The following is a 23,237-nucleotide window of genomic DNA, read 5'->3' as shown; positions in this document are numbered from 1 at the left end:
CTGGATAAACAACTCTTTTTAATGAACATTGCTCAGGTTGATTTTAGTTGCCTCCCATCTTTTTACCAGAGTCTGCTGAGAGCATGGCAGAATCTGAGAGTGGGGTTGAGCAAGGGAGCTCTGGACTTTTATTGGCTTTTAGAAAATCCTTTGCTTTTTAACCCTGTTTTTAAAGTGGAGCTGACTGATTCTCAAACTGTTTCTAATTTGATGGTGAAGGCGGGGGTCACAAAACTCTGCCATGTACTGGACTTGGACACTTTTAACTGGCAGAGCCCGCAGAACTTGTCCTCAGTTTTGGGAATGCACTCAAAGAGAGTTGCTGCGAGGTTACTCTCTCAGTTTCATATAGCGATGCCTAGTGAGTATAAAGAATTATTGCAAAGAGCATTTACTGAGCGCATAAAGACCCCTCCAGAAACTCCTTTTCCTTTTTTATCAATCTCCCCAAACATCAGTCAAGATAGTGAGGAGGGTAGACTGTTGCTAAAAGTAAAACATTTGACAGATCTCCCCCTGTCAAATACAAACAGTGACAGTCTATATGAAATCTGTACAAAAGTAAAAAACAAAGCCCAGTTGCAGGGGCTTCCAGACACACACTGGAGAGGGCGGCTGGGGGTAGAGGAGCAGGCAAAACCAGCCTGGAGATCCCTCTACAAACCCCCACTGCCCAAGAGAGCAGGAGATCTGCAGTGGAGGCTGCTGCATACAATCCTTGCTGTTAACTCCTACCTCTGTATCATTGACCCTGCAATAAATGACCAATGTCCTTTTTGTGCTGCTAGAGAAACTGTTTTCCATTGTTATAATGTGTGCAATAGACTAATCCCTCTTTTTAGACTGATGAAAGATCTTTTTAAACAGCTGGGGTTAGTTTTTTCTGAAAGTGTTTTTATTTTTGGTGTACAGTACACAAAAAAAAAGAAATATCTGTGTCAGTTGGCTAATTTCTTGTTAGGACAAGCTAAATTGTCAATTTTAAAAACCAGGAAAGCTAAAGTAACTGGAGTGGGAGAAGAAGATATTATTATTGTTTTTAGAATGCTAGTCATTAACAGAATTAAATTAGATTTTAATTTTTATAAAATGATGAGTGATTTAGAAACTTTTGACATGAACTGGTGTATAGGAGGGGTATTATGTGAAACTGAAGAAGAATTGATTAATATTTATTTATAACTTTTTTGCTATACTAGTTTTTAAGAAATAATATTATTTTAGAAAAATGTGATATTGTAATGTTGTTCTTTGTTAAATGTTTTTTTTAAAGATTTAATAAAGTTTTTTGAAAAAGTAAAGTATCTATCAATCTATCTATCTATCTATCTATCTATATATATATGCTTCTGTCAAACTGGGGACTGTACTAAGTACAAAATATCTTCAAAGATATAACAGCCTGCACCGCAGTACAGTATACAGTATCCGCATACACCGCATACAGTACCCTACACTACAGCTTGAAGGGAAGTGTCGGCGAGAATAGAAGGAAGTATGACTAAACCGCTAATTATAATGCAAAGTTGGGACTCCCCTTTTAATTACGCAGAGCTAAAGGATTCTTCACCAGGAACTGGACGTTACTGACAGGGTAAATATATTTTATATTCCTTACTTTTTGTCTTATTCAAAAGTCGAAACAAACACTACGTTTCTGTTTGGGACACGGGCACGGTTTTCCATTCTGCAGAATTGTTTTTAGTTTGAAATGTTAAACATCTACCGATGTCGGCCGTGTCCCTTAATATTTAAAATAATAATACTAGCTCTTAAGTGTACGACCAGAAGCCAGTAATATGCTGTCGAACCCTAACTTTTTCTTTAACCCCACACCTACCGTTTGACAAAAAACTACTCTGTCATAGACGACTAGCGACGGCTGCAGGGCGTATATTCAGCATTGATCAGCGGAATGAACCGCTGCAATAGGAGCATTGTAAAGAAAATGTTGTAAACCAATTGTTTAGTATACGAAATATAGAACACAATGCATCTGTGTACCAAATTAAGACAGTAACTCGGACAGCAGCGCTGCTAGTCCCTAGTCCCCATAATTTATTTTTTCTTTAAAAATCTCTGAATATACAATAATACAGAGCCATTCTTTTCGTTCATCCCAGGACGGAACAACGCAACCCGGGTGTTGTTGAAACTCAGTAGGAAGTACTAACTAGTCCACTACGTGTCTGCCACTTCTAAAACTCGGCATATTTGAAGTCCAACAAGAACATGATATCAACAGAGTTAGTACAGATTTTGAAGCTGACTTATGTTGTTGAAGCTGATTAATGTTTTTGAAGCTGACACCTTGGGATCCTTCAAGAAGCTGCTTGATGAGATTCTGGGATCAATAAGCTACTAACAACCAAACGAACAAGATGGGCTGAATGGCCTCCTCTCGTTTGTAAACTTTCTTAGACAGAGTGGGGACTCGTCACACAGAGTGGTGAGGGGATGGAATGGGTTGCCTAGCCAGGTTGTTGATGCTGAATCACTGGGACCCGACTTGGCAAAGTTTTGAGCTGCTCGGAACCGGAATCGCCTTCTCTCGATCCTAAATGTTCTTATGATCTTAAAATGTTTTCCTATCCACAAAGGGTATGATCCGCTACACCGGTATAAACTGTATAATTTGGAACGTCTGCTTTTCAGTGTTGACTGCATAACAAAGCAGGCAGTGCTTACAAAGGTACCACGAAATGTTCCTGTCAGGACACCTGAGGAAGTCAGCACCTCAGGTCACTTTTCTTTAAAGTAACAAAAACGCTTATTCACTTGCCAAACATGAACTAAGTTAGATGTGTAATGGCTGCAATGTAGGATATTGACCTTAAGGTTGTGGTTTCGGTGTAGGGATTATGAATCGTGTTATTAACAATAATATGATAGCCAATCAGAGTGCAATGTCCTGACAGGAGAATGTCATGTTACCTTTGCAAGGACAACAGCAAAAGAAGCTTATCGCTCAGCAGAATTACGTCAGAGTGAGAGCGGCACCCTGTGGTTTGCTTAGGGTGCGTTCATGGAGATCATTCTGCGCAGATTCTGTGCAGAATCTGACCCATTTAGCCAATGGGTGCGTTCACGGAGATAATTCTTAGACGATGATTGGCTAAATTGCTCCGATTCTGCACAGAATCTGCGCAGAATGATCTCCGTGAACGCACCCTTAATTCTAATGACCAGTAACTGGGAAGCATCCTGCTCTCTGATTGGTTAGCTGAGTTCTAGTAACCATACATTAGGCCCACACAACCTTTCAACCCACATATCACCTTTGATTGAAATACCTCCGCCAGTTACCTGTCCTAATTCTACAACATAAGTAGCAGGCTGCGGAGACTAAAAGAGCTGAAACGGGACTGAAAGAGAACCAAGAAAGAAACCAGAGAAGCCACTTATTGTGCTTTGGACTTGTTTTTATTATTTTGCCACAGTCTGAGTAGCACTACGCTGTTCAGCTGTAGCTGTATGACTGGTAAAGCAGCAAGCTTTTACCTGCCCAGTGTAGAGTCCCGGCTTAATAAACCGTGAATTCCAGAACCAGCGAGTCCTGTGTGAACCTGCCCAGTGTAGAGTCCCGGTTTAACAAAACACTGCAGTGAAGAACTGAAATACACGCGTGAGCCTCCTTCATTTCCCACGCAACGCTACAGTATTTAAAAGAAAAAGAAATGTGAAATAACGGAACCAGAACTGAATCAACTCGAACTTGACCAAAACAAGAAAAAACGTACAAAGGCTTATGCTAGGCTGTAAATAGTCTACAAAACTGGCTCCAAGAGAAAGGTAATCTATCTATCTATCTATCTATCTATCTATCTATCTATCTATCTATCTATCTATCTATCTATCTATCTATCTATCTATCTATCTATCTATCTATCTATCTATCTATCTATCTATCTATCTATCTAAGTCTGCGCGCTGGTATCATTCGCTTTTTGAATGCCCCACCGTACCTCAGAAAAGTACATTTAGCGAAAGACGCAGAATGTAACAATGTTGACAACAAATGCTTAACTGTAATTAAAAAAAAAAAAAAAAAATACGCCAAAGTGGAAACGACAAACAACACACTATTCCACAGTAAGCTTAACAAATAATAAAAAAGTTCCCTTAGTCAAGGCACAAGCGAGCATTATCATGCACACGCCGCTTGATAAACAGAAATAATATACTTAATAGACATTAGAATCAATTATTATTATTATTTATTTCTTAGCAGACGCCCTTATCCAGGGCGACTTACAATTGTTACAAGATATCACATTATACATTATTTCACATTATACAGATATCACATTATTTTTACATACAATTACCCATTTATACAGTTGGGTTTTTACTGGAGCAATCTAGGTAAAGTACCTTGCTCAAGGGTACAGCAGCAGTGTCCCCCACCTGGGATTGAACCCACGACCCTCCGGTCAAGGGTCCAGAGCCCTAACCACTACTCCACACTGCTGCCCTATTTAGTATATTTATGAATAAACTGATCGTATTTCTTAAATAAAACACTTTTAAACAAATGTTTACTTTTCACTGGAACTATTTTCTTGTGCGTAGAGTGATATTTTCTGTTAATAGTAAGTTTTTTTAATGTGCTGTGTTAATTTAAAAAAGAAATACATCTAACAATTGTATAATCGTTTTATGAGAGCACTGAGGCATTCCAGGGGATGGGCTGAAATGCTATAACCACACATTTATGGGTTAAAGGCACTCTTCTTCCTGTCATACCTTAAGTGTGTAGTTCTATCACGTCAACCCACCCCCTGTCCTGCCTTGATTCTTCAATGGCTCTGTCAGCATCCCCTGAGGGATGGCAATTGTGGAATGTAATGATGCAATATATGCATATGTACATAAGGTGACCGTATGGCTCCGTGCTCAGCGGGGCAGTTTAGGATAGTTCAGACTATTAAGAAAGTTTACAAACGAGAGGAGGCCATTCAGCCCATCTTGCTTGTTTGGTCGTTAGTAGCTTATTGATCCCAGACTCACATCAAACAGCTTCTTGAAGGATCCCAGGGTGTCAGCTTCAACAACATTACTGGGGAGTTGGTTCCAGACCCTCACAATTCTCTGTGTAAAAAAGTGCCTCCTATTTTCTGTTCTGAATGCCCCTTTATCTAATCTCCATTTGTGACCCCTGGTCCTTGTTTCTTTTTTCAGGTCGAAAAAGTCCCCTGGGTCGACACTGTCAATACCTTTTAGGATTTTGAATGCTTGAATCAGATCACCGCGTAGTCTTCTTTGTTCAAGACTGAACAGATTTAATTCTTTTAGCCTGTCTGCATACAACATGCCTTTTAAACCTGGGATAAACCTCGCTCTTCTTTGCACTCTTTTCTAGAACAGCAGTATCCTTTTTGTAACGAGGTGAGGTCTTACTAATGCATTGTAAAGTTTTAACATTGCTTCCCTTGATTTAAATTCAACACTTTTCATCATATATCCCAGCATCTTGTTGGCCTTTTTTTTTATAGCTGCCTCTTCAGTCCTGCCTGTCTTTCTTTGTTTCTGAGATTTCTAGCATTTGGATAAATACATTTAATGGCCATCTAACCTGAGTTGTTGCCCTTGTTTTGATGTAGTCTTCCTTCAGTTCTTTTGTTGATTTCTTTCGTCATAATTAATAACTAGAATTCTGCATAATTTACCGATACATTTTTGCAAATTGGTGAAGCGTGAATTAAGTTTATAATCTGTATATTTTTTGTTATTCATATAAGAGGATAGGGTCCCAGAATTGTATTCCTGCCTAGGGCCCTATGATGGGTTAATCTGGCCCTGCCTGTATGTCATAATGTCTGCTGCTCTATTTGTGAACATACTTTTTCATAAAGCTAAGTGCACACTGTATTTTAAAACTACTTGATATTTTTTAAAAAAATGGTAGTGGTTGCAAATGCAATTGCAGTTCCGTCGATTTGAACCGCAGCTTCACAATGACTCAAACGTGACGTTGTTCATTTTTCCAAAAGTGGATAGTTGCTCTGTTGACAATGTGTTAGTGCATACTGCCACCTGCTGACAAAGCTGGGCAAATGCATCTGAATAACGCTTCCAACATTTAACCCATTAAGTGCCATTGTTCTCATTTGAGGACAGACTACTTTGTAATTTTTTTGAACATTTTTAACTTGTTAACGGGATCTAAATTGACTGTCCTCAAAACAGGACTGGGAATACATGTTGTAAATATGCCTGTCAGTTCACACTTCAAATAGATTGAAAGCTTTTAGAATGGAAGCATTTTACTACACAGCCAGTAGGCTGCGTCTCAAGCTACAGATTGACAGAAGCATTTGTTTGGTACTTAATGGGTTCAAATGTATTTTTACTTTGTTGCTGCATCACTTGGAGGCTCTGGGTTCTGTCACTCCAATACTGAGGTATCACGTTGCTCTAAATCTGCCTGAACCTGCTTTGAGCTTGTCTAGAGAATTGTAAGTGCCGGGTCTCAACAACCTTCCTCATGCTGTTTATAACATATGACAACCTTTCAACTCTCCCAGCCCCACCTACCCTGCACACTCGTCATCATGATCCATTGCCTACCTCTCTGCACCAACTGTGTGTAATATTAAAAGCATGATAGCTTGTAATACCCTAGGCTGAAGAAATCTCTGTTTGCAAGCCCTGCTTTCAGTTAGTGTTGCACTTCCTTGGACACCTCGAGGGTGAAACTGTCCCACCTCTTCAATGACTTCTTTCCTGCCAGCTGCCTCCCCGATTGCCAGACATGCTTTCAGCCAGTAGCATGACCCCGAAGACACTGTTGAGCGCAAATGATCCAGGAAGTTCAAGTGAAGCAGTGTGACAGGCTGGTTTTAGTGATGACCTCAGACCAGAAATGAACACACAGCACTGCGAGTGAAAATAATGAATGAAAGCGTTGTTGCACGGTTTATTATAAATAAAAAGGTTTGAACAAAACTCAGGACACGGCACTTTAGCCAAAATAAACAGGCAAACAAAACGAACAGACACTAACAAACTGGGACGAATACTAAACAAACACATACCACGTAGCAATTGCTTTTTTACTTTAATTATCTCCTCACTCTCTCCCGTTCCTTCGCCCTGAACACACAACCCCGAGTGAATTAAGTACATATTAAAGTACTTTAAATGCACATGAAGTGAAGTGCAATCCTCGTGCCTAAATACAATTACACATTTTAAATAACTCGTGCTACACACACCAATTTATATCCCGTGCAGCAATATCTATACACCAACGTTAACACAAGCAACATCCCCATAAAACACAGAAATGCACACAGGGGCGGGGCACATTGCCACAAGCAGATATCCTGCAATTAGGGCATAGAAACCAAGAACTTTCTTTACTCCTAAAGTAGTAGCTGAACACTTGAGACCTGGTGTGGCTAATGGCAGTGCAATACAGACAGTGGGATTGATTTAACACGTAAATAATAGAATGAAATGTCCAGTCCCACAGCCTCAAATCATGCTGCTCGCAGGCCTGTACCTCTGTCTCTCTCTCCTGGAGGCCGCCTCTGCATTCAGGATCTGTGCCTTCAACGTGCAGGCCTTCGGGGACTCCAAGGCAAGCGACCGGGGCGTCACGGAGGTCCTGGTGAAGGTGAGTCTGGAGAGCAGGCACGGGAGGGTTCAAATGACTTGACAGTGGAGACAGTCAAACTGAACAGGGTTGAAATTACTCCAGATATATAGATATCTCTATATGTACCGCTGATCCAGTTGTCTGAACATTATTTATTATAAGTTATTGATAATATCAGATTCTGGGGTGTCTGTCCGTTCACCATCTGTCTGTTTGTCACACATACATTTTTGCACCTATCTTGATCATCGCTTATCAAATTGTCATGAAACCTGGTAATTACTATTCTGTACATGCTGCTGATATGTGTCATGGTATGTGAATATGAATGCACAGCAATGTGGGGGGGGGGGGGGGGGGGGGTCAATGTTACTGATAGTTCTGAATATGAATGCACAGCAATGGGGGGATGTTACTGACGTGTATTTTTCTATTGTTAACCAGATCCTCTCACGCTGTGATGTGTGTCTGATTCAGGAGGTGCGTGATTCAAAGGGAGGGGCTGTGCCAGCGCTGGTAAACAATCTGAACAGGTAAACTGAGCTTCTGCTGTACTAATATAACTGAATCAGTGCCCAGTAAAGTGCAAAGCTGCTGGCCTCGCTGTTCTGCTGTATATTCAGTGTTACAATACAAACCCCCTTACATTCATAAAACCGTCAGAAGGTTCTTTTTGTAATTCATTCCGTTTTCTGGGTAGATGTCTAATATTGATGGGTGGAGGACAGAAGGCAACAGAGGAAGGTAAAAATATAAAAAGAATGTGAAGTAAAAACAGCTTCGTGAATTGTATTTAGTTTCAGTTGATGGGAGCCTGGATATAACAAGCAGATCCAGAATTTGGGTGAAAATGAGTAAAATATCATGACATTTTTATCTAATGCTTTCACTACATAACAAAGACTGAGGTTGTTTATTGTCTTCCTGCCTTTCCTCAGGTTTGATAGGAGTCACAACTACAAGTTTGTTGCAAGTGGTCGTCTAGGAAGAGGTTCTTACTTGGAGCAATATGTGTTCATATACAGGTGAACTTTTAAAATTACTTTTTAGCTCTTAGCCCCTCCACTTTAATCACTAGACTAGGTCACACTGCCTCCCTCCCTCCCTCCTAGTCCCTCAGCTCTAACAACTAGGCCACACCTCCCCTTCCTCCGAGCTCCTCAGCTGTAACCACTAGGCCACACTACTCCCATCCCTCCCAGTCCCTCAGCTCTAACCCTAGACTAGCCAGACTGCTTCCCTCCTCCCAGTCCCTCAGCTCTAACCACTAGACTAGGCCACACTGCTTCCCTCCCTCCCAGTCCCTCAGCTCTAACCACTAGACTAGGCCACACTGCTTCCCTCCTCCCAGTCCCTCAGCTCTAACCACTAGACTAGGCCACACTGCTTCCCTCCCTCCCAGTCCCTCAGCTCTAACCACTAGACTAGACTAGACCACACTGCTTCCCTCCCTCCCAGTCCCTCAGCTCTAACCACTAGACTAGACCACACTGCTTCCCTCCCTCCCAGTCCCTCAGCTCTAACCACTAGACTAGGCTACACTGCTTCCCTCCCTCCCAGTTCCTCAGCTCTAACCACTAGACTAGGCCACACTGCTTCCCTCCCTCCCAGTCCCTCAGCTCTAACCACTAGACTAGGCCACACTGCTTCCCTCCTCCCAGTCCCTCAGCTCTAAACACTAGACTAGGCTACACTGCTTCCCTCCCTCCCAGTTCCTCAGCTCTAACCACTAGACTAGGCCACACTGCTTCCCTCCCTCCCAGTCCCTCAGCTCTAACCACTAGACTAGACCACACTGCTTCCCTCCCTCCCAGTCCCTCAGCTCTAACCACTAGACTAGACCACACTGCTTCCCTCCCTCCCAGTCCCTCAGCTCTAACCACTAGACTAGGCCACACTGCTTCCCTCCTCCCAGTCCCTCAGCTCTAACCACTAGACTAGGCTACACTGCTTCCCTCCCTCCCAGTTCCTCAGCTCTAACCACTAGACTAGGCCACACTGCTTCCCTCCCTCCCAGTCCCTCAGCTCTAACCACTAGACTAGACCACACTGCTTCCCTCCCTCCCAGTCCCTCAGCTCTAACCACTAGACTAGACCACACTGCTTCCCTCCCTCCCAGTCCCTCAGCTCTAACCACTAGACTAGGCCACACTGCTTCCCTCCTCCCAGTCCCTCAGCTCTAACCACTAGACTAGACCACACTGCTTCCCTCCCTCCCAGTCCCTCAGCTCTAACCACTAGACTAGACCACACTGCTTCCCTCCCTCCCAGTCCCTCAGCTCTAACCACTAGACTAGGCCACACTGCTTCCCTCCTCCCAGTCCCTCAGCTCTAACCACTAGACTAGGCTACACTGCTTCCCTCCCTCCCAGTTCCTCAGCTCTAACCACTAGACTAGGCCACACTGCTTCCCTCCCTCCCAGTCCCTCAGCTCTAACCACTAGACTAGACCACACTGCTTCCCTCCCTCCCAGTCCCTCAGCTCTAACCACTAGACTAGACCACACTGCTTCCCTCCCTCCCAGTCCCTCAGCTCTAACCACTAGACTAGGCCACACTGCTTCCCTCCTCCCAGTCCCTCAGCTCTAACCACTAGACTAGACCACACTGCTTCCCTCCTCCCAGTCCCTCAGCTCTAACCACTAGACTAGGCCACACTGCTTCCTTCCTCCCAGTCCCTCAGCTCTAACAACTTGGCCACACCTCCCCTTCCTCCGAGCTCCTCAGCTGTAACCACTAGGCCACACTGCTTCCCTCCTCCCAGTCCCTCAGCTCTAACAACTAGACTAGACTACGGGTTCCCAAACTGTGGTCCGCGGCCCAAAGGTGGGCCACAAGAGCAAAGAAATTCTATGTATTTTTTTGTATTAATAGTGAAAAGCAGGCGTGGGCGGCAGCTGAAACTGTAGAAGAATAAACTGTAGCACTGGACTATTGGCGGACTGTCAATCAAAGCAGAAATTCACAAATCAGAGCGAACAGATTGCCTACCTGTAGGCGGGATGTAAAGCGAGAGCTCTGACAATAGGGCAGTGTTAAGGTCATGTGATCGCTCTGCTGGCAGATGTAAACAGTGTGTTCAGTAATTTATAAAATCTCAATATGTCGAATCTGCTACCAAAGAATACGTTTTGCAAAGTATAAAGAACAAAAAAGGCAGCTACAGGAGTTTGAATGCATTTGTACCGCGGGCTCAGCTTTGAGGTGCTGGAATGGGTTTTTTCTTTTGTAGAAACGTTTTCATACTAACTTTTGTACTTGATAACATTCATTTAAAAATTCAGTTGATGCCTAGGATGAATACGTTTTTGTGACCAATTAGCTACAGTATTAACATTTAAAATACAGAGTACTTTACTGCATGTTTCAATATTAACTAAATCAAGTTATTAATCAAACTCATAAATCTTGTTACATACAGGTAATTGATTTATTAAAATGTTTGGATATACTGCTGTTTTATGAATTACTGGCTCGTTCACAGTCGTCTTAAAATAACGCTAGAATATGTTTTGTTGGAAAATAATAATAATAATAAAAAAAATGTTTTTTGACTGCTGCAAGTTGTATTAGGTTGCACAGAGTAGTGCCGAAAAAAAATAAATTATGCAAGGCTCTCGTTTCCTTCTGTATTGTGCACATTCGTTTTTTTGTGCATGACAGTTCAGCGTGAGAAGTAACGGCTGGACGTTTTAGTTACACAGTGTTCAGAAATTAAGTTTCAAGAGTACTGTTTTTGTGTATTGGTTTTACACAAAGTGATTCCTGTTCAGGTATTTAAGAATGGGAATAATAAGACACATGCACTTCTTTCTTGTTTGATGACCAAGAAAAATAACTGCATTTCTAAAATGTTCAATTATACAAAGGTGCCTAATTTAAAGGTCCTTTTAGTTAAGTTTTTGCAATTTATTTTATTTACTTTTTAATTTTTTATTTTCACTCGGTGCATATTCTATGTGATTTCCATCGTTCACAATATTTTTTCAAATGAATAAAGGGCAGTTTTTAGGTTAGGTTTATTTTATAATGTTACAGGTTTAAGCATATAAAATGTTTTTAATTTGACATTTTCCCAAGGAGTGCTAATAGTGGGCCGCAGTGCCTAATGCAGCTGAACAGGTGGGCCTCAGGTCAAAAAGTTTGGGAACCCCTGGACTAGACCACACTGCTTCCCTGCCAGTCTCCCAGTGAATTCAGTGCTGTGTGTTTCTTGCAGGTCTGATGTAGTTGATGTTCGAGACCAGTACCAGTATCCTGACACTCAGAAGGGCGACCCTGATGCTTTCTCCAGAGAACCCTTCATTGTGCGCTTCCATTCTCCACACACAGGTCAGTGCTGCAGTCAGAGCATTCCCCACACACAGGTCAGTGCTGCAGTCAGAGCATTCCCCACACACAGGTCAGTGCTGCAGTCAGAGCATTCCCCACACACAGGTCAGTGCTGCAGTCAGGAGAGCTTTTGACATGACCATTCCTCAATGTTGAAGTGACTGTAGCTCCCAAATAATTTCATAAATCCTACCTGCTGTGCACATTCATTTGCTTTGTAGGTCCCACAAGTTCAGTCTGTAATGCAACTTTGTATTTTCATTTAAATGATGAGACAGGTTAAATAAGTCTCTGTACACAAGCCCTGCTTTCAGCTAGTGCTGCACTTCCTTGGTTATTTCCTTTGAAGAGTGAAAACACAGAAATGCACACTTTTTTTTTGTTTTTTTACAAAATGTATAATTTACTACAGAAGACTACAGAAATCTTTAGGTTATTATCATAACTCTGGTTCCCTGAAATAGAAACATAACCATTACTGAATGGGTATTAACCTCTTTAAGACCTGAAACCTGAATAAGATATAACAAAGCTGCTCATCCGATCCTCTGTGACGCAGTCATGCCCGCCCCCGAGGGTATAAAGGACTACACACACAGAACTGCATTTTACCTTGAAGCCTGCTGCAATCATGGATGCAGCGACCTCGAAGGTTAATGGTTACATTTCTATTTCAGGGAACCAGGGTTATGATAATAACCTAACGTTCCATTTGAAGTATGAAATGTAACCATTACCGAATGGTTCAGTATACCCAAGAAGTCTCAAGGGCAAGATTGTTTTAAGGCTAAGCCAAGGCTGCTTTGTGCACCCTGGAATAAAGCCCACAAAGTTGCCCCTGGAGGAATGGGCAGTGAGCTTCTCTGGAGGGGGCAAGTTGGCCAGTTCATAGGCAGCCCTGACCGTGCCTGCTATCCACTTGGACATCCGCTGCTTAGACAGGGCTTGACCATGGGACTTAGTCCCAGATCAGACAAAACATTGTTCGGACTGCCTCCAACATTTTGTCCTGTCAACGTAGTACACCAGGACCTGCACTGGGCAGAGCGTATGGAGCTGCAGCTCCCTGTCAGACTGGAAGGAGGTGGAAGGAAGCCTCCAGTTCCACAGACTGGTTGACATGGAATGTCGAGATAGTCTTTGGCAAAAGGCAGAATTGGTACGGAGCGTAACCCTTGTCCTGACCTCTGTAAAAATGAAGCAGGCTCACGCTAATGAGAGAGCCTGCATCTTGCTCACCCGCTTTGAGAAGGTGATAACAAGCAACAGTCACTTGAGCGATAAATATTTCAGCTCAGCTGAATGCATTGGCTCAAGTGGAGGCTTCAAGAGTGCATTAAGCACCACATTTAACCTCAATTTTAACATGGCAAGCCGAATGGCTGCCAGATAGATCTTTAATGTAGAGGGGGTTCAAACAGGCCGTGCAGAAATTGCAGTGTTAGTGCCATGGGACAAGTCATGGGGTCGAACACACGAGGCAGACGCCAAGTCTGGAAGACACTCCACTTGTACCCGTACTGGGAACGCGTGGACACTGCTCCGGCGTTCTGTAAAGTGTCAATAACCCTATCGGACAGACTCAGACGACTGAATGCAGCCGTTCAGGGCCCAGACCCAGAGCTACAGATGGGTAGGTATGCCATAAGGTCCCTCATGCTTTATGAACAGGTCACGGTGCTTGGGCAGTCTCCACGGCTGGCCGCTCAGGAGCTGCAGGAGCACTTTGGCCCGGTCCTGTCCAGACACAGCGGGAGCAAGACGAATGTCGGGAAGGCATATACTGTAACAGTTGCCTTGACCACTGGTGTGCTAAGGTATATACCGCCAGCGGGTCCCTGCCTCCTATTACGGGGAGCCAGAGGGGACAGTGGGTCGATTCCTGGGAGGCAAAGAGATCTATTTCTGCTCTCCCGAACCTCTCCCAAATGAGGCTCACCACCTCGGAGTTAGCCTCCACTCTGAGGCGCTGGGATCCTCCTTGAGAGGAGGTCTGGCGCACAGTTTGTCACCCCGGGCAGGTGTAATGCCCGCAGTAAGAGGAGGTTCTCATGTGCCTGGAGCAAAAGCTTATGGGCCACGTGATGGAGGAAGCTGCCTTGCTGGTTGATGTAAGCCACCACGCTGGTGTTGTCTGCATGTCCAAGCACATGCCTCCCTTAAACCTTCTGCAACAAATGCTGCAAGGCTTGGTAAACAGCCTGCAGTTCCAAAACATGTATGTGGATACCCTGCCAAGGGGGGGTTCCACACCCCTGTGGCCCCCTGCCATTCCACACAGTGCCCAGCCTAGTGGTGACGACCTCCCTTCTGGTGACACTGCCCAGCACTACGCTGCGGTGCAGATGGGCAGGCTGTTTCCACCAATAGCTCGTGACTAGACACTGTCAGTGGATGGTCACGGCTCAACGCAGACTGAAAAACCCTAGGGTCTGAGAAGCTGTTGCTATCAGCCAAGAGGTTTTTGGAATTTCACTACCGTGAGTGCTCTGTTGTGGCTATTCTCTGCACTCGCCATCCGACAGAGTGGACAGCATGGACCTACCGTCCAAGCACACTCCTAGACAGGAGGCTGTCTGAGAAGGCGTGAGCTGGCTGTTGAAGGTGGCTGGTGACAAGTTCTGTGTGGGCATCTGCCTGTGCTGGAGACTGGGTACTGGGCGTCCTAAATAATTTAGTACTCTGAAGCCTTGAATCTCAGTGGGGCCAGGATAGCTTCCATGCACTTTGAAAAGGCACAGGGAGCTAGAGAGATGCCAAATAGCAAGACCTGGAACTCGTACGCTGTTCCCTGAAAGGTGAACTGCAGATCATTTCTGTGTGCTGATTTTATGATGATGTGGAAATAGATGTCTTGGAGGTCCACAGTAGTGAATCAGTCGTCTGGCCTGATTGACTGCAAAAGCTGTTGCATCATCAACATTTTGAACTCCTTCATCTCAGATACAGGTTGACCTATCTGAGGTCAAGGATTGGACTGAGGCCACCAGGAAGTACCTGGAGGTTTCTGGTCTTAAAGAGGTTAATACCCATTCAGTAATGGTTACATTTTGTATTTGAAAGGGAACTGCTAGATAATGCCACAAGGTGGCAGCATTTGCATATGCAAGCAGCTGCAGGGATAGGATTTTGTGTCAGTGGAGTGGATTGTGAGGCTGCTGAGTGTCATTAAAGACGCTGCAGACTACAGGGGGAGAACCCATCGGGATCTGATTGGAATGTACAGGGAGAGAACCCATCCGGATCTGATAGGAATGTACAGGGAGAGAACCCATCGGGATCTGATTGGAATGTAACTACTTTTACTAACTGGGCATTTTAACACCTCTTACATTTTCTTGCATATAAACACTGAGAAACATTAATTCTATTAAAAAACAGATCCAGATGAATTGTCCATTACAGAAAATAGATGTTACTTGTTGCAGATTTTATTTTGCTACAGATGTATCTGACATCTGCCTTTGATATGTTCTGTTTGCATTCCTGTCAACACCACCCCATAGGCACATCATCAGCAGCCTACTCAGAGCACATTGAAAACGATCACCATTCGGCCTATCTAAGCCTGTCGTCTTCATAGTTGTTGATCTAAAAAATGTTGTCAAGTCAGGTCTTAAAGGATCCCAGTGATTCCGCATTAACAACATGACTAGGTAACCCATTCCATCCCCTCACCACTCTCTGTGTGAAGAAGTGTCTCCTTCAAAAACATGACTAGGTAACCCATTCCATCCCCTCACCACTCTGCGTGAAGTGTCTCCTTCAAAAACATGACTAGGTAACCCATTCCATCCCCTCACCACTCTCTGTGTGAAGAAGTGTCTCCTTCAAAAACATGACTAGGTAACCCATTCCATCCCCTCACCACTCTCTGTGTGAAGAAGTGTCTCCTTCAAAAACATGACTAGGTAACCCATTCCATCCCCTCACCACTCTGCGTGAAGTGTCTCCTTCAAAAACATGACTAGGTAACCCATTCCATCCCCTCACCACTCTCTGTGTGAAGAAGTGTCTCCTTCAAAAACATGACCAGGTAACCCATTCCATCCCCTCACCACTCTCTGTGTGAAGAAGTGTCTCCTTCAAAAACATGACTAGGTAACCCATTCCATCCCCTCACCACTCTGCTTGAAGAAGTGTCTCCTTCAAAAACATGACTAGGTAACCCATTCCATCCCCTCCCCACTCTCTGTGTGAAGAAGTGTCTCCTTCAGCAACATGACTACATAACCCATTCCATCCCCTCACCACTGTCTGTATTAAGAAGTGTCTCCGACTCCCTGTGATCAGTCTCACTTAATCTCCATCGGTGTCCTCTGGTCCTGGTTTCTGTGCTACGCTTAAAGTATTGGTTAGGGTTAAATATATCAGCTCCTCTTAAGACCTCCCTTTTATCTTTGAGAAAATGTATAAACAAGGCCATTCCACCCATTTATGCTTGTCCAATCAGCTATCGGACAAGCATCTTATGTTCCTGGGTTAAGCCATCTAGACCAGAGGATTTGTTGGTCATGGGAGCACCCAGTCCTCTTAAACTGAGGGAACACAAAGCCTCTTTGCTGCTTGGAACTTGGTTTCAGGAGACTTGGTTTCAGCCACTGCATGGCACACCAGGGGAGACAGGGTTTGATACAACAAAGTTGCCTCAAACTATGGAACCAGCTATCAAGCAGCTGTTCCTAAAGTGGTTTCGTGTTTTTCTCAGCTTTAGTACTTCAGTCTGATTTCTACTGCATGTGTCTTGCACAGGGCTCTCTGTATCAGGGGGATGAACATTGTATATCAGTTGTAACACATCCTTTCTCCTGTTTTCAGAACTGCAGGACCTGGTCCTTGTGCCCCAGCACACCACACCAAAGAATGCAACCAGGGAGATAGATGAGCTGTACGACGTCTTCCTGGAGATCAGACGCATGTGGAGAATTCAGGTGAGAGTGGCTAGGCATCCCTTCTGAAATGTGTATTTTATCACACATTACCGCATGTCAGCAATTACATGTCAATGGTTTTGAAATGCTTAAAGAATAATAAAACAAGGCTCATCTTCCTATTATTTCTAGGGTGTGTGATGTTAAAGCTGTGGCGATATCTTCTTAGGACATCTGTTTTTTTTTAATTCAAATGACTTGGTGATATTATTATTATTTATTTCTTAGCAGTCGCCCTTATCCAGGGTGACTTACAATTGCTACCAAGGTATCACATTATTTTTACATACAATTACCCATTTATACAGTTGGGTTTTTACTGGAGCAATCTAGGTAAAGTACCTCGCTCAAGGGTACAGCAGCAGTGTCCCCCCACCTGGGATTGAACCAACGACCCTCCAGTCAAGAGTCCAGAGCCCTAACCACTACTCCACACTTCTGCCCCTATATTGATCTATATTGCTACAGTAGGCTTGGTGATATTGAGATGTATTGCTAAGGTAGTTTCAAATTACATTTTCTTCATTTCTGGGTTCATAAAATGGGGACCCTAATGCGCTGTTCGCCTCCGTCCATCTGTCTGTCACACTCTACATGGTGAACATGATAACTGCCATGATTTTTCCCCAATCTTCAACAACCTCTTATCCCACACTCATATAGACGTTTCGGATTGCATTGGTCTGTAATCCGATAAACTCTTCATTTTAGATTGTTTTTGCTTTGAGTTGAGGAGCTGCTCTTCATTCTAGTTTCAGTCATCTGTAATGTAGGCAGCCACAGTGTCTTTATATTCGTAAGTGCTGCCGCCATCTAGTGGACAGCTAGTGTATTGCCAAAAAAGGAAACTGATCCAAAATGTGTGGTCACTAGATGGCGCTGGCGTTTCCGTCTATAAACACACTTTATCTATGGCAGGCAACTAGAACTAAAGAGCAGCTTCTGAAAGTGGTCTTATCACAGCCTACTATAGGAACCAATGAGAAATTTAATAAGAAGCACGCAGAATGATTGCAACATCACGAAAAGGAAAGGGACAGTACAGAAAAAACATGTGAAGGTTTTTAGTAAAACCATGATTGCCTGATATAATGAGTGTGTGGGGACAGCTGTGCAGGTATGTGCTGTGATGACCTCTTCTCTCTCTCTTACTGGCAGGATGTTATGTTTCTGGGTGATTTTAATGCTGCTTGTGGATATGTGCCCAAGAAAGACTGGCCTAAAATCCGTCTGCGCAGCAACCCGGAATTCCACTGGCTAATCGGGGACAAAACTGACACAACAGTGCGTGACAACACAGTCTGCGCTTACGACAGGCGAGTCCACCAAAACATTGCCATTTCTTATGCTGTAATTTTGAAGAGTAGGGTGACACATTTTATTGAACTCCTGGCTCTTGATCATTCAGATAATATTCATAATTGGGTAGTTCTAACAAATATATAGCTAGGTGCAAGGCTAGTGTGAGTTACAAGCATGAATATTCTCCTAATATACCACAATGCTAACATTTACTGTTTTAGATGTAATTAAAGCCAGTGTAATATACAGTATGCAAATGTATTTATTTAGTAAATGTTGACTCCTATGTGTAACAGTGTTAATCTTCCCCTTTCTCAGGATCGAGGTGCATTGGCTCCAGTGTGTAACAGTGTTAATCTTCCCCTTTCTCGGGATCGTGGTGCATTGGCTCCTGTGTGTAACAGTGTTAATCTTCCCCTTTCTCAGGATCGTGGTGCATTTGGCTCCTGTGTGTAACAGTGTTAATCTTCCCCTTTCTCAGGATCGTGGTGCATTGGCTCCTGTGTGTAACAGTGTTAATCTTCCCCTTTCTCAGGATCGTGGTGCATTGGCTCCTGTGTGTAGCAGTGTTAATCTTCCCCTTTCTCAGGATCGAGGTGCATTGGCTCCTGTGTGTAACAGTGTTAATCTTCCCCTTTCTCAGGATCGTAGTGCATGGTGATGCTTTCCTTAGTGCCATTGTTCCGCAGTCTGCCAAACCGTTCAACTTCCCCAGAGAATTCAGACTCACAGAGGAAGAGGTAATAAACACACTGGGCTTCTATCACTATGAGCAGGGTGTAGGGAATCCTGTGCAGATTCATTTTAAAACACACAGGATTGTTTCTCAGCTGCCTCTGATTCATTTACATTTGTCTGTTCTCCAGAATCCCTTAATTCAGAATTGTGGTGCCACAGGGTGTTGTGATGTGCTGAAATATGCCGCTAACCCTACATCTAATCCCACACACACCACTGTGATACTTCAGCATATCACAACACTCTGGTGTACCATAATTCCATTATAAAACATACTAATTAGGCACTTACACTCCTGATAATGATTCAGTGTCCTTCCACTGTTTTAAAAAAATCTTCATGTGAGCGGTGCTGTCTGTGCCTGTGTGTGTGTGTGAGGTACTATTTATTATTTTACTAAAGGTAATAACTATTAATCTCGTGTATTTTTTATAGATTTTAACTTTACTGCAGAATATTGGATTGATTATTAAGCACAGTTGATCGCTGTAATGCTTTTGAAAGAGGGTGGTGCAGATGTTTGTGTGGAGAGAGGAGTTAGCCTCTATAAGGAAGGATATGGGACCAGGTATTTCTTTCTTCATGGCTTGCCTTGTTGTTTGTAACCCGTTCTGGAGATCATTACTGTGTTTGACGCCCAGCTCTGGTGAGAATAGGAGCAGCAGTAGATGGTATTTAACGGTTTGTATATCTACCGCTTTGATGTCATGAACCTAATGCATTCCCATTGGCTCCAGTGAGTAGATGATGATGTCACTGAACCAATGGAATTTAGTCCTGGGTTTCTTCAATTTCATGATATCCTTTTTTTTTTTTTTGTTAACTGTTAGCAGATTCATATTTCATTATTGATATTTTGTGATGAGGCTGCAGTCACGGTAATGCTGTGAAATGTCAAACTTTATTGTCTTCATGAAACATGTTTTTGAATAATCTCTCTGCACTGTGCTGGTGAAGCAGAGAGAGGGACGGTGGGCTGTTACACCCACCAAACAGCCTCACTCTGCTCTGGCTATATACTCACTTTTGAACCCTTGTTTTTGCAGGCCCTGGTTATTAGTGACCACTATCCGGTCGAGGTGGAGCTGAGGCTTTCATCTGGGCAGCAGGAAGAGCATATCCACCATTATCTCATTGGCATTGCTGTGGCTATACTGTTACTATCCGTGATGTGCGGACCCAATGGCTGGTCTGGATTCTAACCATTTCATTATCATACTCGTGTGTACTGTCAGTCACAATGATGGTGTCCCCAGCCTTCACACTGAATGCTTACTAAATATCTTGACATCTCTGAATAGATAATTTCTCTTTAAATATATGAAAGATTTGAATTATAAATGTCCCTCAAGTACAGTGTGCAGCAGTGTGGAGTAGTGGTTAGGGCTCTGGACTCTTGACCGGAGGGTCGTGGGTTCAATCCCAGGTGGGGGGGACACTGCTGCTGTACCCTTGAGCAAGGTACTTTACCTAGATTGCTCCAGTAAAAACCCAACTGTATAAATGGGTAATTGTATGTAAAAATAATGTGATACCTTGGTAGCAATTGTAAGTCACCCTGGATAAGGGCGTCTGCTAAGAAATAAATAATAATAATAATAATAATACTAATTAACACAAAACATGTTTCTGAAGTGGGGCCTGCTGGTACTGGTACAGAATTCAATGTTTTGTCATTCTTGGCTGACAGCATTATAGAACAATTATCATTCAGCATTCTGAATGTCTTTTGCATATATTTAAAAAGGACGGTTATCTATTCAAGGATTTCAAGATATTTAGTGAGAAAGGGGTCTGAGTGGAATCAACTGGGCAATAAAAGCCCCAAACTAGTCGTTACATACCTAGAAAAAAAAAATTCTAGGTGCCGATGAACTGGGGGGTGGGATCAAAGGGTCACCCCCCCCGCCCCCCCAGCCCGCCGTTCTGTTTCAAGGCTGTTCACACCACTGGATATATGTTTGTTTTTAACCAGGAGTTTAAACTCAGTGCTGATTCCAATGGAGCTGTGACTAATTCCCCATTCGACAGCCTCAGCCATGATGTAATGTCACTTCTATTACTTTAACTTGTACGCCACTTCTGAAATCTCAAATACAATAAAACCTGTCTAATCCAGCCCCGCTACAAAGCGGCATTCTGTATAATTTGGCATGATTTTTGGGGTCCCGACCAAACCCTATTGAAATGAATGGCGTGATCCGCTCTAGAAACTACAGTATTCTGGAATCCGGCATGATTTGAAATTCTTGTCTGTCTAAACTAATGTAAATCTGACTGTGCAGTTCGGCTCTAAGTCATGCGTTTTTTCTTTTCTAAGTTTATAATCATGTAAATTCACACGCGTCCCTGCGGTGTGGTACAGTAAAATACTTTACATTACGGAGAATGTAAACTTAAAATGGATGCAATCCTTGGATTGCAAGGATACCTGGATGGTACTATTACTGTATGTACTGTGATGGAGTTTGTAAAGCATTCACATGTACCTTTGTTTTTATTTGACAGAACCTCTGTATTCCAGCACTGTATAATTAGACAGGTTTTACTGTATTAAGAAGATTTACGAGTCTCAACTGACAAACCCTTATCACATAAGATTCTCAACTAAAAGAAAAACAATCTGTTCTTATATAGCCATGTCAGTGAATGTATTTTAATTGTTACTAAGAATGTGCCCTGCCTGGTCACTTTATTAGAACCTGTAACCAGTATTGGGTTGGGTCACCGTTTGCCCTGATCACAGCCTAGACAGGGCATAGACTCCACAAGGTGTTGGAAGGTGTCTCAAGGGATATATATATATATATATATGTGGTCCAGTGGTTAAAGAAAAGGGCTTGTAACCAGGAGGTCCCCGGTTCAAATCCCACCTCAGCCACTGACTCATTGTGTGACCCTGAGCAAGTCACTTAACCTCCTTGTGCTCCGTCTTTCGGGTGAGACGTAGTTGTAAGTGACTCTGCAGCTGATGCATAGTTCACACACCCGAGTCTCTGTAAGTCGCCTTGGATAAAGGCGTCTGCTAAATAAACTAATAATAATTATATATATATATATATATATAAAATCTCTTGCTCCTCAAACCATTCACACTCAGTTGTGGCTCGGTGGACAGGTGCATTATTGCATTGAAAGCAGCCATCGCCACCAGGCTGCAGGTACAGCATTGTTGGTGGACTTGGTCCCCGATGATGCTTAAGTAACAACAGCATTCGTTTGGTCTTCCAGAGGAATCAAGGGCCCCAGGGTATACCAGGAGAACATGCCCCACACCAGGGCCATGCCAGGTCCAATCGCATGGACAGTTCTAATAAAGTGTCCAGGCAGTGTGTAGGTGTGAGCATGGCAAGGAAATATGATGGCAGTTGTGTATTCATCTTTTTAGTGCTTTTTATTGATGTGCAGTTTGCTGTGTGTGGTCTTGCATACAACTACTGGCAACCGCTTAGTAGCTGACAATCAGGCTCAAAGGTGGCAACGCTACAGCTCAACTAAATAGGATTTTAATTCAGCGCACAGTGCCACCCAGTGGCAAAATACAGTAACTACTGTTTTATTTTATTTTTTTGAAAGAGAAGTGTTATCGCTATGCATACTCTAGTCAGGGTATTATATGCCAAGTATAAAATGGTGTATCTCGCATATTGTGTAGCGTTTGGTACTGTATGTAACACTACCAAAACACTCAATATGATGTGTCACCACAAATTCTCTCAGGAAAGGAGGGGCTGCAGTCTCATTCCCAAGCATCCCTTCTAATACAATTTTCAGATATTTGAATGTGCTGCATGATACACAATGTTCTGACCATGAGCAGACACAGCTTCTGTCTATAAAGGCCCTATGGATGTTAATGCATTGTGTTCTACAAATACCTTGTAGCTGGCATTTCAGATTAGAATACAAATGTGCACGTTGCCTGTAGGGTGTTTCTTAATGCATAACATGTATAGGGAAATATTTTCAACGTGTTTCCTTTATTCTTTAATTAACTCCTACTTTTTGAAAGGAGAAAAAAACATGTTGGTAATGTTTTCACCTATATTTCATAAACAAATTCATAATTTTTGTATTTTCCTCACTTTATTGTAATTAAAATAACCTATTAAAGCTTAATGATAAAAAATTGGCAGAATCTTCTATTTTTGAGAGTGTGAGTTAAGTGTAACGAGAAATATTGTCAATATGTTTAAAAAAAAACAAAAAAAAAAACAGCTGATTTCCATTACACGAGAGTAGATGTTAAAACTTCCTGCTGACTTGAACTCGGCTCTCGCCAAGGTAAGCACCAGCTAAGACGTAGCTTTACAGTAAACGAATGTGATCCA

General features: G+C 43.0%; 1 protein-coding gene across 6 annotated transcripts; it reads left to right on the top strand.

Annotated features, from left to right (window-relative positions):
- The first annotated feature begins 1,470 nt into the window (after positions 1–1,470).
- LOC117404257 (deoxyribonuclease gamma-like) lies at positions 1,471–23,038 on the top strand. 6 transcript variants are annotated; one of them, XM_059017428.1, is made up of 10 exons: positions 1,487–1,594; positions 5,182–5,388; positions 7,470–7,621; positions 8,048–8,136; positions 8,542–8,628; positions 11,823–11,935; positions 16,754–16,866; positions 18,025–18,182; positions 18,812–18,908; positions 19,953–23,038. In XM_059017428.1, exons 3-10 carry the CDS (start codon positions 7,487–7,489, stop codon positions 20,106–20,108), a joined length of 948 nt encoding a protein of 315 aa, XP_058873411.1. In that variant the 5' UTR covers positions 1,487–1,594; positions 5,182–5,388; positions 7,470–7,486; the 3' UTR covers positions 20,109–23,038. The 6 variants fall into 6 exon arrangements, with proteins under 6 accessions (XP_058873410.1, XP_058873411.1, XP_058873412.1 ...); XM_059017429.1 differs by lacking the exon at positions 1,487–1,594 and adding an exon at positions 3,202–3,792; XM_059017425.1 differs by lacking the exons at positions 1,487–1,594; positions 5,182–5,388 and adding exons at positions 3,203–3,792; positions 6,734–6,881.
- Positions 23,039–23,237: the final 199 nt, after the last annotated feature.

The sequence above is a fragment of the Acipenser ruthenus genome, chromosome 56, assembly GCF_902713425.1.
Source record: "Acipenser ruthenus chromosome 56, fAciRut3.2 maternal haplotype, whole genome shotgun sequence".
NCBI classification, from domain to species: Eukaryota; Metazoa; Chordata; class Actinopteri; order Acipenseriformes; family Acipenseridae; genus Acipenser; species Acipenser ruthenus.
This window is presented reverse-complemented; position numbering and strand designations above follow the sequence as displayed.